At 35.5% G+C, this 18,617-nt stretch overlaps 1 protein-coding gene across 1 annotated transcript in view; it reads left to right on the top strand.

Moving 5' to 3' along the window:
- The first annotated feature begins 266 nt into the window (after window positions 1–266).
- The window catches only part of LOC150083362 (fanconi-associated nuclease 1-like), a 177,737-nt gene continuing 159,386 nt past the window's right edge, over window positions 267–18,617 (top strand). The window contains exon 1 of the mRNA XM_090377215.1: window positions 267–378. Coding sequence (XP_090233341.1) covers window positions 341–378 — 38 coding nt within the window. The 5' untranslated portion in view covers window positions 267–340. The remainder of the gene's footprint in view (window positions 379–18,617) is intronic.

Here is an 18,617-nt window from a genome sequence, read left to right as displayed (position 1 = left end):
AAATAATTTATATATTAATAAATTATTACTTTTTTGCCAATGATTATAATAATAAGCAGATGGAGATACTGTACTACTAATAATTTCCATCTACTTATTATTATTATCATCATCAGTCTGAATGCTTGTATTAGGTATATTTTTTTGATTTATTTAATGAGCTTAGTTATTTCCTTGTCTTTTTTTTTCCTGATTTTTAACAGAACTTGCTTTTTTCCCCCCTCCTTTTTTTTAGAGCTTACCAATTCTTAGGACCATGTTTTTAAGTTAACTTCTGAAGCACGCAGAATATTCATTCGAATTTTGATGTTATTTTCAATTGGAACTTTGTTGGATAGTGATGACAATGAAAATGGTTTCTGGAGGACAACCACAGCTGTAAGTTGTTTATTGGGCCAGTCTGTATGAGCTAAAGTTATTTAAAAATACACTGAAATATTTGTACAGTGAGTCCAACAAAATGCATAAATTAGTATTAGTGTTGGTAGTGGCTAGTAGTGGAAGAAAGCAAGCTTATAAAGCATCAGCCAAAAAAAAAAAAAAAATCTTCCACATCCCTGTTCTTTCCCACCAATAATTTGACTAGTTCTTTGAATTTATTCAACTACTTACTTCAACAACAACAGATGGGAGTTTTGTACAAATAATCAACCACTTTCTGAACAAAGACAAACTTCCACACATGACCGTCCTTTCAGCATTGAACTTACTCAATCAATTCAAGGCCTTAAATTCCCTCAATCAGATCTCCACACATCGATGTGAGGAGATCTGATTGAGGAGTTTTTAGCCTTGGCAGAACATACTATCCACCTTCATTTTTTAATGTACATTCGACTTGTTTTTAGGAGATCCTGTTAAAAAAGTGCCACAGATAGGTTAAACTTTGGGATACAAGAGAACCATGTTGGCACATTACTTTCACTTCTGTAAGTTGTAATTTTTAGGAAATATACATGGGAGGATGGGGGGGAACTGTTCCATAGACCAAAAGTCATTGTCATTGTTCGCAATGATAATCTTCATTTCTGTTCCTTTCATCTGTTTTCTGCTCCTGTAATTTTCTTTTAGCTTCCCAACCCTCAACCAGTTTGTGCTGCTGGAAAAGCATAGTATTCAGCTCAGTAGGTATGTCAAAAAAATAATAATAAATAATCTTATCTGGATTAAAGGTGTTACATATGGACGGAGTCGTGCTGAAATAGGCATGTACTCACTTCCCAACCTGCCTATAAGATGGGTCGGCGTGAATCTTTTTATACAAAATAATGGATGAAAAATATATTATTGTTTTCTTTTTTCTAAAATTTTGCATTACTCTTTCCTCTTTTCTAAATTGCAAGTATTTCTCTTGTTTCTTAAACCTTTTTACTTCATTGATTTTGTTAATTAGCATTAGCAAGGGCACGTGATGGAAGAAACCAAGCTTATATAGCATCAGCCAAAAACACACACACACACCTTTCTCATCACACCCATCCACTTGCTCCAAATGTTTGTCTAATTAAGTTATCAACTTCTACAATGACAGATGGAAGTTTGTTCCAGCAATTAACCACCCGCTGGCGAAAGGCAAACTTCCGCACCTCTATCCTACAACTGTCTTTCTTCAATCTGAATTTATGCCCTTTCAGGCGATTATTCTGAGCAAGGGGAAGAGTCCATCAGCATTGAGCATGCTCAAACCATTCAAGGCTTTATACACCTCAATCAGATCACCTCGCAGATGCCTTGTCTCCAGACACTGTAATTTGCAAAACTTAAGCCTTTCTTCGTAAGAGCAACCCTTTGTTCCATTCGCTAATCTTGTTGCCCTTCTCTGTACTCGTTCCAACAGCTCTACATCCTTCTTAAAATGAAGCCTCCAGACCTGTCTACAGTACTCAAGGTGTGGCCTAACCATTGCCTTATACAAGGGGATAATCACTTCCTTATCCCTGCTAGAAAAATTCCTGTATATCATTGACAAGACACCATGAGCTACTCTTGCAGACTGTCTGCACTGCTGAAAACTTCATATCTGCCCTCACAATTACCCCCAGTTCCTTTTCGTTCTCTACCACTATCAGTGTAGTACCACACAGTTGATACATTACTCTGGGGTTACTGCTTCCCATAAGCAGTACTTTACATTTGTCAATGTTAAACTTCAGTTGCCACCTCTCAGCCCATCTGCTCAACTTTTCTAGATCATGTTGCAGCACCATACTGTCATTAACAACCCTGCTGACCTTTGTATCATCTGCAAACTTGGACATTAAGCCTGATACACCATCATCAGTATCATTAATGAATACAGAAAACAACAATCGACCCAACACTGAAGTGGAATGTTGGGTCGATTATTAGTGGAGTTCCCCAGAGTACATCTGACAACCGTGGGGAACTCCACTAATAACATTAGTCCACGAAGAGCAGCGCCCATTGATTACCACTCTCTGTCTTATCCCACTCAACCATCCCTTTATCCATAACAGCAATTTGCCTCCAATACCACACTGCTCCAATTTGTGCAGCAGTCTTCCATGTGCAACAGTATCAAAAGCCTTTCTAAGATCCAAATATATGATATCAAAGTTATTCTTTGCATTCAGTTCCTTTGTGACTACATCATAGTATCCAATCAAATTAGTCAGACAAGACTTCCCCTTAACAAAACCATGCTGTGTCCGAGCTATAACTGAAGTCTTGTCTAGATGATCCTGCAATGTTTCTTTAAACAGTGCCTCCATTAATTTTCCCTAGAACAGAAGTTAAACTAACATCTGTGAATACCTGTGTCTCCCTTTGATCCTCCTTTGTGGATTGGGGTCACATTTGCACATCTCCAGTCCATGGGTACCTCCCCTGAGTCCAAGGAAGCTCTCATAATTATAGCTAGGGTTTGCTTACGTCCTTTGTGGCCTCCTTTAATATAACCGGATAGATTCCATCAATCCCAGGTGCCTTTCTTATGTTTATCTTTCACAATTTCTCCTCCACTTTACTCTCAGTTATTACAATATTATCTAGCTTACTGCCAGAGTTTAATACACTTCTGGCATTCTCCTCCCTGAATAACTCCTCATGTGTGAATGTAGATGCAAAATATTCATTTAGTTTGTTAGCTACCTGAGCAGGATCATCAACAGTTGAATCATCGATATCAAGTGGAGGAGAAATTGTTTGTCAAAGATGCCAAAGATTACGAGAAATCTTTGGCATCCTTTACCAAACAATTTCTTGTAATCTGCCTTTGCCTGCCTAACCTCCTTGGTGACTTGGTTACAGACCAGCTTATATTTAGTTTGTTATTTGGTTTTTAGGAGCATTAGCAACTAAGGCCATATTGCTCCGGGATATGCGGTGGTCATTCCCTGACCTTTCCGCATCCTCTGTATTTGGTGGTGACGGGTTCGAACCCCGGTCTAATCAAGAAGCGTGTGCTACGCACTGCTGCTCCTTCCCACCTGGCTACAGCTTATATTTATCATAGGCTTCTGTGTCACCTGTTAATTTATATGTATTCCATGCATTTTTCTTCTCTGCCACATGTCTAATTAGTACATCTGACATCTATTTAGGCCTAAATCTTGAACAATATTTCTTAGTTGGCAAGAAAAGCCTAGTAGCTTCCAAGATTAATTCTTTGAATGCTTCCCATTTCGAATTTGCCAACTGATGTTGGTAACATCAGTTGGTCCCACCATATAGAATTTAAATACTGTCTCAGACCACCGTAGTCACCTTTATGAAAGCAAAAACCCTTCCCTTTACCCCTGATGGTAGTTATCTCTTTGTGTAAATCTTTGTGCAGATAAAGGAACCACTAGGTGGCAGTAAATCTTTGATTTACTGCCACCTAGTGGTTCTTTTATCTGCAGATTCTTAATGCATGAAGAATCATTACTGATAATCAGATCAAGAATATTTACTCCCTCTAGTTGCCTCCCGAACATGCTGCTGTAGAAAACAATCATCCAATAAATTCACAAAAACCTTGCTAGTGTGTGAGTGACCAACCCACAAATTCAGTTCAATCTCTGGGAAATTAAAATCCCCCATTATAAGACACTCTGATTTACTGGCCCACTCTATTTCTCTGCACAATTGCCCATTATACTTGTCAGATTCATTAGGCCTATAACACACACCTACTCTCATTTTTCCTTTCCCAGTGCTTATGTCACACTAAACAGACTCAACATTGCATTGTCCACCAACATCAATTGGATGCACTTCCTTAGATTTTATGTATTTCTTAACTAACAGCATAACCTCTCCTCCCTTCCTATCCTGTCTATCCTTTCTGTACACATTGTACTCCCCAAATTCCGATTTTGCACTGCTTATGTGTGTGGATATCAGAGAATGCTTATGTCTCTGATATCCCAACAATATCTGCCTTTGATGTCTTGACGAGCACATCATGCTCAATAAATTTATTCATTATACTCCTAGCATTGGTGTACATGCAAGTATACATGCACCTGTTTCTATTCTTAGTTCCCCAACACAGCCTATCTATTTCCTTGTTCCACTATGATTTCCAGCAGTCCTGGAAATCCCCATTGCCGTGCTTTCCAGGCTGCTGCTCAATTGCATTTCAATAGAAGCAGTGCAAGAATCACTTTCACCTCTGCCAGCAGCTACTGTTAATCTGTTGGTCCGTGTATCCCCCCAAGCTAGCAGTTTTCCGACCCACCTAACTCTGCCTCGATAGCATCAGCAAATATTCTTGCACCCTAGCCGACCGGGCTAGCCGAGTGGGTAAAGTACCTGCCCGGCAACCCAAAGGTCGCGGGTTCGATTCCCGCCTCGGGCTTGGATCAAAGTACTGCAAAAACCTTGGGATGTGCAATATGGCCACAGAAGCCGATGCGCCAACAACTACCAAATCAAAAAAAAAAAAAAAAAATCTTGCGCCCTTTCTATTTAAAGTATCTATTTGTAATTAAAGATATTCAGTATCTATTTATATTAAAGATATTATTTTACTGGCTAAACACCTAATCATCATTTATATCCTATGGATTCCAGTACAACAGGCCCATTTATCCTCATCCATCCCTGTAGAAGCAGTCTCTCCTGTTGTCAAGCACAGACCAGGCTGAGAAAAATTCTACCCCTTGAGCCTTGCACAATCTCTCCTGGGCCGAATTGATCGACAAGCCTCTCATAATATACTCCCTCCTATCGTGTCTGGGCAGAATTGCAGACACTTTCAAATTTAACCCTAACTCATGGCCTTTTTTTTTTTCAACATTGACCTGTACTTGTTTTTTGATCTCTGTGTGATACACTTAATTGTCATGATTACACTAAATTAGTGTACTCACTGAATTGTTGTAACCACTAATTTCACTGAATTGTCACATATAGTGAAATGTCATTCACTAAATTAAGCAGATCTACATGCTTTCTGAAATGAGAGCTCCAGACCTATATACACTATTCAAGATGCAGCCTGACCATTGCCTTGTACAGTGGGATAATCACTGCTTTATCCCTGCTAGCAAAGTTCCTGTACATCATTGACAAAACCCCATGAACTGTTCTGGCCGACTGTCTGCACTGCTCAGAGAACTTCATATCTGACTGCACAATTACCCTCTGTCTTTTTCATTCTCCCCTACCCTGAGTGTAGTACCTCATAGTTTGTAAAAGAATAAAATAAGTTTACGTCAATATGATACGTAGAACACTTCTGTATGATACTCTCCAGAAAATTAAAACAAAAACAATTTAAAAATCGAAAATCTTACATTACAGTAAGAAATAATTAACAATAATTAAAAATCAATTGAACACAATTAAAAATCAATTTAATGCAATTAAAAATTAAGTAAAAAATTAATTTAACGAAAAAAATTGCACAACAATTTTCCTTCCTGAAGTTTCAATGCTTTTCGACCGTATGTCGTGATCACAGGAATGAAAATTATCGAATAGGGGTGAGCATGGAACTTAAAAAGGGATTATTTGGTTTCGCGCATGTACATCAAGGACCATGAGTCAGAGATTAGATATGGCTGGCAAACATTTACAGAATTCTCATGTAATTTAATTTCTACGGTTTCTGCAATTAATAGTCTCGTATAATTATGTTGGACACTAAGTATTTTGGCCTCGTTAAATAAAAAAGTATGGTTTTCCTTAACAACATGAAAGGCTAATTCTGATGCTGCTGAACGAGAAGCACGAACTGAGGCCATTTGTTGATTAGCTTGAAAATTGAGAGAAACAGCATAGAACCCAGGTAAGATGAGTCGCAATTACTGCAAGAAATGTATACTGTGTCATTTATTTGTGTTGCGAACGAGGAAAGGACTGAGCAGTTGTTCAGTATAGTGTGTAATTTCCTTATTGGCCTAGCTACAATTTTAAATTCGGTATCGTTAAAGAATCTGTTAAGTTGTTTGTGCCACTGTTCAACCTATGGGACAGAAATAAAGTATTTTTTGATATTACTATTGTTCGTTGGTGTTATTTTTTGTATTCTATCCTTAGTTTGTGCCCTAATTCTGTCTATTGTAGCAAGTGGGTAACCCCTATATTTTTAAGTTTAAGAATCTGCTGTTTAAGTTTAAGAATTTATAAGTTTAAGAATCTGCTGGTTAATATTTGTATTTCTGAGCCCAAAGCAGATTCAGTCATTGAATATTTATAAGTATTGAGAAATTTTTTAAAGATAATCGATCTTTTGTAGGTGAACGGGTGATAGCTGTTATAATGCAGAAGCATACCGGTGTTTGTACGTTTATGATAGATGTTAAATTGGATTTTATTTGTGTCCCGAGAAGCGTGAAATTTAGAAAATTTAATGACTTAGTATCTGTATTCTCCCTCTCCAATGTAAATTTGAGTCTAGAATGAATATTATTAAACGAATATAAAATGTCTTGGATATTCTAGTCATTTTCCGATATTAGCACCAAGATGCTACTATCGGTAAATGACTAGTACATCGTCTAAATACCTCCCATAGTATGTGATACTGGGTAGAAAAGGCGTCAAATGTATATGTTCAATTGTTGAGAGATAGATCTCTGATATTAGGCCACTCAGGCTTAATCCCATTGGCAAACCAAAAATTTGTTTGTATACTTTGTCTCAAAAGGTGATATAGTTGGCTACAACTAAGAATTTAATTAAGTGAAAAATTTCCTTAATAGGAAGCTTCATATAATTAATTGGTATCGAGTTATTATTTAACACATCCCAAAGAATGTCTAATGTATATTCAATGTTTACATATGTATATAACAAGGTAACATCTAGTGAGAATAGATTATCATTACCGTCAAGTCTACAGTCCTTAAGGTTATTAAATAGTGTATCGTAGTTCTTAATCCCAAATTGTATCGCTTGTCTAAAGGGTTTTATAATGCTATATACATGTGTGGCCAAGGATGAAAATGCCGAGTTTCTGTAGGAAACAATTGGCTGAATAGGAAAATCAGTCTTATGTAATTTTACCTGACTGAAAAGTGCAGGAATATTGCATGTTCTGGCCTTCAACTCCTTTAGCTGAGCCCTAGTAATGTAGTAGTTTTTTTTTTTTATATGTGGTTAACGTTTTATTGTATTGATTGACCAAATTGGTAAATAGTGCTGGGTCTACTTCAAGATAAGTGAAGATATCTGATACAACTGACTGTAACTTATTAATATAATCAGTTTTATTGAGTATTATCACTGTATTTCCTTTATCAGCTCTCTGAATAATAATGTCTTTATTTTCCCAAAGTTCACATAAAGCTGAACTGTCATTTGTATTCAAATTAAGAAGTCGTGTTTCTTTTATGTTATTCACCACCGGGTTAACTTGTTGAATAAATAAATCTTTTTGTGGAACATTATGGAGTCCAAATTCATTATCAATTATGCACTGTTTTTAGGATTTTTTTTCGAGGTGTTAAATTGTAAATTTAATCCTTTGGATAAAAGTGAAATCTGGTCCTGCGATAGCATATACGAGGAGAGATTTGTAACCTGTTGATATGTCGGTTTGTTGAATGTTGGACGAGGGGATGTTTGTTCGCAAACTAGCTGAAGTATTCTGCAGTAGACCGTTGTGCGTATGTGGGGGGTCATCACACAACTCGTATGCATTTGGTCGCAAGCTCACGACAATGTGTTAGAACTCATATGAACGTGTCTTGACCCTCCCGATAATGTATTCAATTTGTTAATGTGTGTGTTTTGTCAATACAGACTAATTGTTAGGATGAAGATAATTTTTTAATTTGGCATGAAGTTTCAAAACTTGGGAAAGGTATTTTTGTTTATTTGAATACCGAGATCTTAAGGCAAGCTTAACTATATTATGTGATGTGGCAAGTACTAGTTGCTTAATGCCAGAAAATTTATGATTTAAATTGACCCTGGAAAACTTCAGAACAATGTTGTTGTGAAGGCAATACTTTAGAAAAGAAATATCTAATGTAGTTTTACACCAAGGTATTCAAAAAATCCCCCATAATTGTGTCTATCGATAGGTTGTATCTGGAGAGAAAGGAAGTGAATGAAATAGTCAATGAGAGATTAAAAATGAATTTGATAGTATGAACCAGAGCTATAATGCTCAATACCTTCTATGTTGATATCAATATTTGTAAAAGAATAAGAGAAGTTTACCTCAATATGATACGTAGAACACTTCTGTATGATACTCTCCAGAAATTAAAACGAAACAATTAAAAAATCGAAAATCTTACATTACAGTAAGAAATAATTAACAATAATTAAAAATCAAATGAACATGATTAAAAATCAATTTAACACAATTAAAAATTAAGTAAAAAATTAATTTAATGAAAAAAAATTGCAAAACGATTTTCCTTCCTAAAGCTGATAATGCTTTTCGACCATACGTTGTGGTCACAGGAATGAAAATTACCGAATGGGAGTGAGCATGGAACTTAAAAAGGGATTATTTGTCGGAGATTAGATATGGCCGGCAAACATTAACAGAATTCTCATGTAATTTGATTTCGACAGTTTCTGCCATTAATAGTCTCGTATAATTACATTGAACACTAAGTATTTTGGCCTCATTAAATAAAAAAAAACCAAAAAAAACCCAGATTCTTTAAAGGTACCGAATTTAAAATTGTAGCTAGGCCAATACGGAAATTACACCATATACTGAACAATCGCTCAGTCCTTTCCTCGTTTGCAGCACAAATAAATGACCTAGTATACATTTCTTGCAGTGATTGCGACTCATCTTATCAGGGTCCTATGCAGATTCCTCTGAATTTTCGTGTTAATCAACATGCAGCCTCAGTTTGTGCTTCTTGTTCAGCAGCATCAGAATTAGCCTTTCATGCCATTAATGAAAAACATACTTTTTTATTTAACGAGGCCAAAATACTTAGTGTCCAACATAATTATACGAGACTATTAATTGCAGAAACCTGGAAATTAAATTACATGAGAATTCTGTTAATGTTCGCCAGCCATACCTAATCTCTGACTCGTGGTCCTTTATGCACATGTGCAAATATAAATAATCCCTTTTTGAGTTCCATGCTCACCCCTATTCGGTAATTTTCATTCCTGTGATCATGACATACGGTCGAAATGCATTATCAGCTTCAGGAAGGAAAATCATTTCGCAATTTTTTTCGTTAAATTAATTTTTTACTTAATTATTAATTGCATTAAATTGATTTTTAATTGGATTAATTTGATTTTTAATTATTGTTAATTATTTTTTACTGTAATGTAAGATTTTCGATTTTTTAATTGTTTCGTTTTAATATCTGGACAGTATCATATGGAAGTGTTTTATGTATCATATTTGAGGTAAACTTCTCTTATTCTTTTACAAATATTGATACCAACGTAGAACGTATTGAACATTATAGCTCTGGTTCATACTATCAAAGTACCACATAGTACGTTAACCTGTATCTCTGCTACCCATTTGCAGTACTTTGTATTTGTCAATGTTAAACTTCAACTGCCAGTTCTGAGCCCATCTGCCTAATTTTTCTAGATTTTGTTGCAGCAGCATACCTTCATTACTGCCATTAACCACCCTGCCAACCTTTATCATCTGTAAATTTAGACATTAAGCCTGATATACCTTCAACAGTATCATTAATAAATATAGAAAACAACAATGGGCCCAGAACTTGAACCCTGGAGGACTCCACTAATAACTTTATTCCATGAAGAACAGTGTTCATTAATAATCACTGTCTTTTCCCACTAACCATCTCTTTATCTATAGCAGTAACTTTCCTCTAATGCCACAGTACTCCAATTTGTGCAGCAGTCTTTTATGTGCAACGATATAAAAAGCTGAAATCCAAGGAAATGATCACAAAATTATTTTTTGCATTCAGTTTCTTAGATACTGCATCATAGTATCTAATCAAATTGATCAGACAAGATCACCCCTTAAAGAATCCATGTTGTGACTGCAGTATAATTGCATTTCTGTCTGGATGGTCTTGTATTGCTTCTTTCACCAGTGACTGTATTATTTTTCCTGGAACAGAAGTGAAGCTAACAGGTCTGTAATTTCTCATGGCGTCATTTAATCCCCTTTGTGAATTGGGGATATGTTCCACATCTCCAGTCCATAGGAATCTCGTCTGAATTCAAAAATTCTCTCATAATTATGGCGAGGAGTGTGATTACCTCCTTTGTTCCTCCCTTAATATAATTGCTTAGGTCCCACCCATCCCTAGGTATCTTTTTTATATTTAGCTTCAACAATTTCTCTTCCAGTCTCCGTTATCACAAAATTATTTAGCTCCCTGTTAGAGTTTAATAAACTGTTGCCATTCCCCTTCCTAAATAATTGTGCATATTTTAATGTAGATGCAAAATACCTATTCAGTTTATCAGAAACCTGAGCAGGATCATCAACAATTAAACAATCGAAATCGAAAACAATTGAAATCAACGTCTTCCTTCTACTGTTAATATAAGTAAAGATGTCTTTGCTGCTTTTCTTTGTATTCTTTGCATAGACTTCTCATAATCTGCTGTAGTTTGCCTGACCTCCTTTGTTACTTGATTACAGACTAGTTTATATCTACCATAGTCTTCTGTATGACCTGATATTTTATTTGCATCCTGTGCATTTTTCTTCTCTGCCATGAGTCTCATCTGTTCAGAATTTTAAGAGGGATCAAATTCTTCCATATAACATTCCCAACCAGTTTTCTCTAAATGTTTATACTGTCTTTTTCTTTCTTTGGCATCTAATAGATGCCATGTGAGTGATCGTGTGTGAAGGCTGTTCAGTAAAGAATGATCATGGTTTTTTCACAAACAACTGTACTGCTTTCTATTTCTAGCTGAGCTGCAGAATTTAAGACCAAACCATGCTGCATCACATAGCAGCTGAGCAGTTGACTTCTGTGCATGGCGTGACCTTGGCAGTCAGTCAAGATTATGCTGCTCTCTAATTTTGTTTTCATCTCAAGAAATCATCAGCTAAAGCATATGGAATGTTAAAAGAGGCTCATGGTGAATTTGCACTTCCATATTAGCATTAGTAGATGCATATGATGCAAGAAAGAAAGCAGCTTATATAGCATCAGCCAAAAAAAAACACAAAACTTTAAAAAAATTTTTTTTTTGCCCATCCATTTGTTCTAAAAGTTTCCAAAGAAGAACTAGACAAAAGTTTGTCCAGTTCTTCCTTGAATTTATTTAAGCTATCAACTTCCACAACATTCTATGGCAGTTTATTCCAGCGATCAACCACCCACTGTCTAAAGGCAAATTTCTGCCCATCTGTCTTTCTACAACTGTCTTTCCTCAACTTGAATTTATGTCCCCTCAGGTGTGCAATCTGAGCAAGAGGTTGTATAGCAGCCTTCTATGTCAAACAGTATCAAAAGCTTTCCTGAAATCCAAGTATATGATATCAAAATTATTTTTTGCATCCAGTTCCTTTGTGACTACATTGTAGTATTCGATCAAATTGGTCAGACAGGACTCACCCTTAGCAAACCCATTCTGTGTCTGAATTATAACTGCAGTCTTGTCTAGATGATCGTGCAATGCTTCTTTAACCAGTGAGTCCATTATTTTCCCCGGAACAGAAGTTAAACTAACAGGCCCATAATTACTCGTGTCACCCTTTCAACCCCCTTTGTGAATAGGGATTACATTTCACATCTCCAGTCTGTGAAGACCTCAACTGAATCCAAGGATACTCTGATAATTATGTCTAAGGGTTTGCTTACTTCCTTTGCTGCCTTCTTTAATATAACTGGATAGATTCCATCCACCCGAAGTGTCTTTCTTATGTTTAACTTCAACAATTTCTCTTGAACTTTGCACTCACTTAATACAAAATTTAGCAGGTGACACAGAAGCCTGTGGTAGATATAAGCTAGTCTGTAATCAAGTCACAAAGGAGATTAGGCAAGCAAAGGCAGATTACGAGAACTCTTTGGTAAAGGATGCTAAGAAAAACAGCAAGGACTTCTTTACTTATATAAACTCTAAAAGGAATGGGATGAATCAGATTGGTTCACTTCATATCAATGGTTTTATTGTTCGTGATCTTGCTCAGATAGCTGACAAACTGAATGAGTATTTTGTATTTACATTCACACATGAGGAGTTGTTAAGGGTGGAAAATGCCAGAAGTTTATCAAACCGTAACAGGGTGCTTAATGATTTTGTAATAACTGAGAGCAAAGTAGAGGAGAAATTGTTGAAATTAAACAAAAGAAAGGCACGTGGGGTTGATGGGATCTATCCAGTTATATTAAAGGAACAAAGCAAACCCTTAGCCATAATTATGAGAGCATCCTTGGACTCATGGGAAGTCCCCGTGTACTGGAGATGTGCAAATGTATCCCCAATTCACAAAGGGGTATCTAAGGATGACACGAGTAATTACAGACCAGTTAGTTTAACTTCTGTTACAGGTAAAATAATGGAGCCACTGGTTAAAGATGCATTGCAGGATCATCTAGACAAGACTACAGCAATAATTCAGACACAGCATGGGTTTGTTGTTAAGGGAACGTCTAGTCTAACAAATTTGATTGGATACTATGATGTGGTTACAAAGGAATTAGATGCAAAAAATAATTTTGATGTCATATACTTGGATTTCAGGAAAGCTTTTGACACTGTTGTGCATGGAAGATTACTGTACAAATTGGAGCAGTATGGTAATGATGGGAAGTTGCTACAATTGATAAAAGGGTGGTTGAGTGGGAGAAGGCAGAGGTGGTAATCAGTGGATGCTGCTCTTCGTGGACTAATGTTATTAGTGGTGTTTCACAGGGTTCAGTGTTGGGTTCACTGTTGTTTTGTATATTTATCAATGATATTGATATTTGTAAAATAATAAGAGGAGTTTACCTCAGTATAGTACGTAGAACACTTCCGTATGATACTCTCCAGAAATTAAAACGAAAAAATCGAAAACTTACATTAGAGTAAAAAATAAATAATTGAAAACCAATTTAACACAATTCAAATCAATTTAACAATTAAACACAATTAAAAATCAGTTTAATGGAATTAAAAATTAAAAAGAATCTAATGAAAATATTCAAAACAATTTTCAGACACAGCATGGGTTTGTTGTTAATTGAACGTCTAGTCTGACAAATTTGATTGGATACTATGATGTGGTTACAAAGGAATTAGATGTAAAAGCTAAGGAAGCAAAATCGTTTTGAATATTTTCGTTAGATTCTTTTAAAATTTTAATTGCGTTAAATTGATTTTCAATTACAGTCAGTCCTTGTATAACACGTGTTTACACTACACGAATTCGATCATACACGATTTATAAATAGGGGAACGATATCTTATATAACATGAACCGAATTCACTTATGCACGATTCGCCTTTGTGTTTACAAGAAATGGCAGTCGAATGCGGAATCACCCCAACTGAATGCAACACGATAGGAATGAAGAGAAGATTCTGAAAACGTATTTATGTTTTTTATATCAGTGAAGGGGAAACACATTTCACCATAATAACGTAAAAACCAACGCAATTCCAGCTATCGGTATAATCGCAATGCAATTAGATCGAGTTTACTACCAGTTTATAACAGATTCCACCAGCAGGAATGCAAATGGAAATTGTTTTTATTGTTTTATGGTAGTAACCCCTAGAAATGTGCTTTAGTAAAATGTGAGGTGTTAATAGTGTATCTCTGCCTTTACGGTGTTGTTTATTCAGTTGCTACAGCTTTGTTTATGTGTATCAAGCGTGCCTCCTCGTTTTGTAATTGTGCTTTATTCCCTAAATGAGTAAAATACTTAAAAGGTGTGAAAAGGAAGCTTCCTGGTGAAGACACTGTAGATTCAGAGAGAAAAAGAAAAGCAATATTGATAAACAGAGGCGGACTGGGTCAAAAATTCTTACCCGGGAAAATTTATAGTGGCCTCATACTATGGTTTATGGCCAAAATCACACCGGTCTCCGGCCCACCGGGGTTTCCCCGGTAATGCTTATGGCCAGTCCGCCTCTGTCGATAGAGAAAAAATATGAAATTGTGAAACGCTTTGAGCGAAATGAAAGACCATGTGATATTGCACGTGATACAGATCTAAATGAGGCAACGCCGAGAATTAGAAAGAATGCAGAGAAAATAAAAACAACTTTCATAGCAGGAATAACTCCAAGTGTAATTAAAATCCATTAGATTAAGACATAAAGAATTGGAAGAGACGGAACGGCTGTCATCTGTTTGGATAGAAAATCAAACAAAAAACAAGTTTGCTTACGATAGAAGCAAAAGCATTAGCAATATTTTATTACATAATAGTCGTAATAAAATACCTACGTATTTTATTACGATTATTTATTGTGTTTAGTAATGTTTTGGTTAAAAATGTGTGTTCAATCTTGGATGGTCGGCACCTAACCCTATTTTTCCCATAGGGCCTTTTGTTTATATTGCACGATTTTGCATTGCACGAGGGTTTCTAGGAACACAACTATCGTGCTATACGAGGACTGACTGTATTTATTTTTTACTCTAATGTACGTTTTCGATTTTTTCGTTTTAATTTCTGGAGAGTATCATACGGAAGTGTTCTACGTACTATATTGAGGTAAACTCCTCTTATTTATTTACAAATATTAATATCAATGTAGAACGTATTGAGTATTACAGCTATTATTCATACTATCCAATGATATTGATGAAGGTATATCAGGCTTAGTGTCAAAGTTTGCAGATGATACAAAGGTTGGCAGGGTTGTTACCCGGGAATACTCTTACCCTGAGATTCTATACTTTGTCATACTGTAAATTACAATAATGGCTTGTGGTACTGCAACAGGATAAACAAACAAGAAAATTTGGACAGATGGGTTGAGAAGTGGCAACTGAAGTTGAACATTGACAAATGCAAAGTACTGTATATGGTAGAAGTCACCCCAGAGGAACATACCAACTGTGTGGTACTACACTTAAGGTGGTAAAAAATGAAAAAGACCTGGGAGTGATTATGCAGTCAGATATGAAGTTTTCTGAGCAATGCAGACAGGCTGCCAGAGCAGGTCATGGGGTATTGTCAATGATATACAGCAATTTTGCTTGCAGGGAAAAAGGGGGTGATTATCCTGTTGTATAAGGCAATGGTCAGGCCATGCCTTGAGTACTGCGTGCAGGTGTGCAGATCTCATTTTACGAAGGATGTAGAGTTTCTTGAGCATGTACAGAGAAGAGCAACAAGATTGTTGAGGGGAATGAAGGGGTTGTCTTACGAAGAAAGGCTTCATTTCTGTAAATTACAGTAGTTGGAGACTAGGCACGTGCAAGGTGATCTGATTATGATGTAAAGGCCTTGAATGAGTTGAGCACCCTGATTTTTGATGGAATTCTTCCGCTTGCTCGGATTATGAACCTGAGGGGGCATAAATTCAAATTGAGGAAAGACAGTTGTAGAATAGATGTGTAGAAATTTGCCTTTAGCCAGTGGGTGGTTAATTGTTGAAACAAACTTCCATGTGTTGTTGTGGAAGTTGATAGTTTAAATAAATTCAAGGAGGAACTGAGAAACTTTTAGAGGGAATGGTTGTGCCACTTTTGTGTGAAATTATGTTTTTTTTTTCGGCTGATGCTGCATAAGCTCATACGCTTGCTTTCTTGCATTTTTACTACTACTGCAATGAATGCCTCTTTGATATAACTGAAATTACAATCCTTTTGCCTTCTGCCTATTGGCCTTCACTGAGAAGGCCAATTTTGCCCAGTCAGCAATTGCCATGCATTTTTTCAGGAGGTTATGAGTCCCTGTATGTTGCATGTGGTAGGCACATATCATCCTCAGTGAGTCCTCAGCAAATTTAAATAATTTTCAGTTAAAAAGCATCATATCAATGATTTTATTTCTACATTATATAATAATGCTGTTTCTACATTGGTCTGCATAGACAAGAATTAGTTATGTATAAATATTTAATTAGTGGATTTTGTGTCGTGGTAGTCTGTACACTCACATAAACTAGTAAGGAACACATTGTTTCATGTTGCACTCTCTTTCCCTGCCTACAAATCCTCAGTATTCTTTTCTGTATTATATACTTCTTTTCAGTTCTCTATGACATAAAGTGATTTTGCCACTTTTTTGTCACTGTTTAGAGAGTTCTCAATTCAAATACAGTTGGAGACTGGATTTTCCACTCCACACAGCTTACAAATAAACTCCTGAACACTCATACATACATTTGTATGTGTGTGTTCATATACTTTTCATATAATTTTTGTTCACAACACAAAGTATATGAAAAATAATATCATAAGAACTGAGATGAATAGCTGAGACAGCTACTCATCTCAAATTCCTAAAAACAAAAATCAAAAATTCCTAAAAACAAGAGAACTCCTTGTCATTTTTGTATTTTGTCATATAAATTTCACCTACATTGCTTTCTTTCATGATAAAGTTACTGTGTATTCAAATATATTAATATAAATATATTTGATGAAAAATGGAGAGTAATTTTTGAAAGAAAAGCTAAAAAGAACAGAATCACTAAAAGAAATTTAAAAATAGGCTTTTTATTTTCAGAGATTTTATTGAGATTAAAGAGCTACATCCCAGTTTCAGTGGCATCATCATTGTTATTGCAGACACTACTACTCAGAGTTTAATTATTTAAATCCCACATGTTTTACCTGTTATCATCATTTGTCAGGTCCCTGTGAAATTACAAATCAGTTGTTGTGGACTTTGACTTCTCTTCACTATTCACACTTCATACTGTCATATTTCTCTTCACACTTCATACTGTCATGTTTCTCTTCACACTTCATACTGTCATATTTCTCTTCACACTTCAAACTGTCATATTTCTCTTCACACTTCATACTGTCATATTTCTTGTTGAATCTTTAGCTATATCTAGAGTAAGCCTTCTTTCCTCTGTTTGCTTGACATCATTGATTTACCTACCTCTTGTTCTGCCTCTGAACCTACCACCATTCAGTTTTGTCTTGAATAGCTGTTTAGTTGACATTGTATACAGAAAAGACAGGCGATCCTTCTCCTGTCTTTTTTGTATACAATGTAAAATTTGTTTTTCTTACTATGGATTGGATATTATTTCTCGAAGAGTTTTTCTTTTTACCTCATTTGTAATATGTCCTTGTCATTTCACCTCTTACTTCAATTCATTTTTCTTAAAACTTTCATTCCTGAAGATACTAGTTTTAGATATCTCTTTATACCTTATCCAGCCCTCAGCTTCTTCAGCTAAAAACTATATTAAAAACAACTTTTTATCTCTTCTTTTGCTGCAAATGTATTAGTATTGGCAAATGATGCAAGGAAGTAATCTTATATAGCATCAGTCAAAAAAAAACAAACTTTCCCACATCACCTGTTCATCCTCTAATAATTTGCCTAGTTTTTCCTAAAGTCCTTAAATTTATTCAAACTACCCACTTTGAAACCAGCAGGAATCCTGAGATTCTATACTTTGTTTTACTTATTCTGTCATTTATTTTCATATTTAATCATCTAATCTAATCAATACTGTTCCGAATGTGCAAAATCGTGTTTTGATTATCTTTTTATTTTTGATTTAGAATCTACACTCTAAATTTTCCTTATCTCTCTCAACTTTCACAATTTTTATTTTTGTGTAACCAATTTTCAAGCCAGCTTTTCTGTAAACTTTATGTATTTTATTTACAGATTCATGAAGACCTTGATGGTTACTGTTTAATAGCTCAATATCATTCATCTATAATAACGATCTAATTTTTACATCTCCCACACTAAACTTTTTTAAGTAACTCATTCTTTTATTAAATAGCCTTCTTGTACACCTTATATTTATTGAACAATTGTCTCTTGAGGCTTGTAACATCACATATATTATTGACTGCAGAATTGCATGAAAAGTGGTGCCACCTAAATGTGCTTTAATGCCACTTACAACATATCAAGTGCTAATTTTACATTGTGTTTTGCAGACCAGTTTTTAATTTTGGCCTGTTTCCAATTTGTTTTTAGAGATTTTTTTATAAGATGCCCATTACCAATGATTTTGTTGCATTTTGAAGATATTGCCTGTGAATGATATGGAACATTATCCATTACTATAATTGAATTTTGGGGCAAGTTAGATAATAGCTGATTTTTAAACATTGTGAAGTTTTCAGTATTCAT

This window comes from Mastigoproctus giganteus, chromosome 7 (assembly GCF_048544385.1).
Source record: "Mastigoproctus giganteus isolate SK-2022 chromosome 7, ASM4854438v1, whole genome shotgun sequence".
NCBI classification, from domain to species: Eukaryota; Metazoa; Arthropoda; class Arachnida; order Uropygi; family Thelyphonidae; genus Mastigoproctus; species Mastigoproctus giganteus.
Note: the sequence above shows the minus strand (reverse complement) of the source record. Positions and strands in the feature narration are given on the sequence as shown.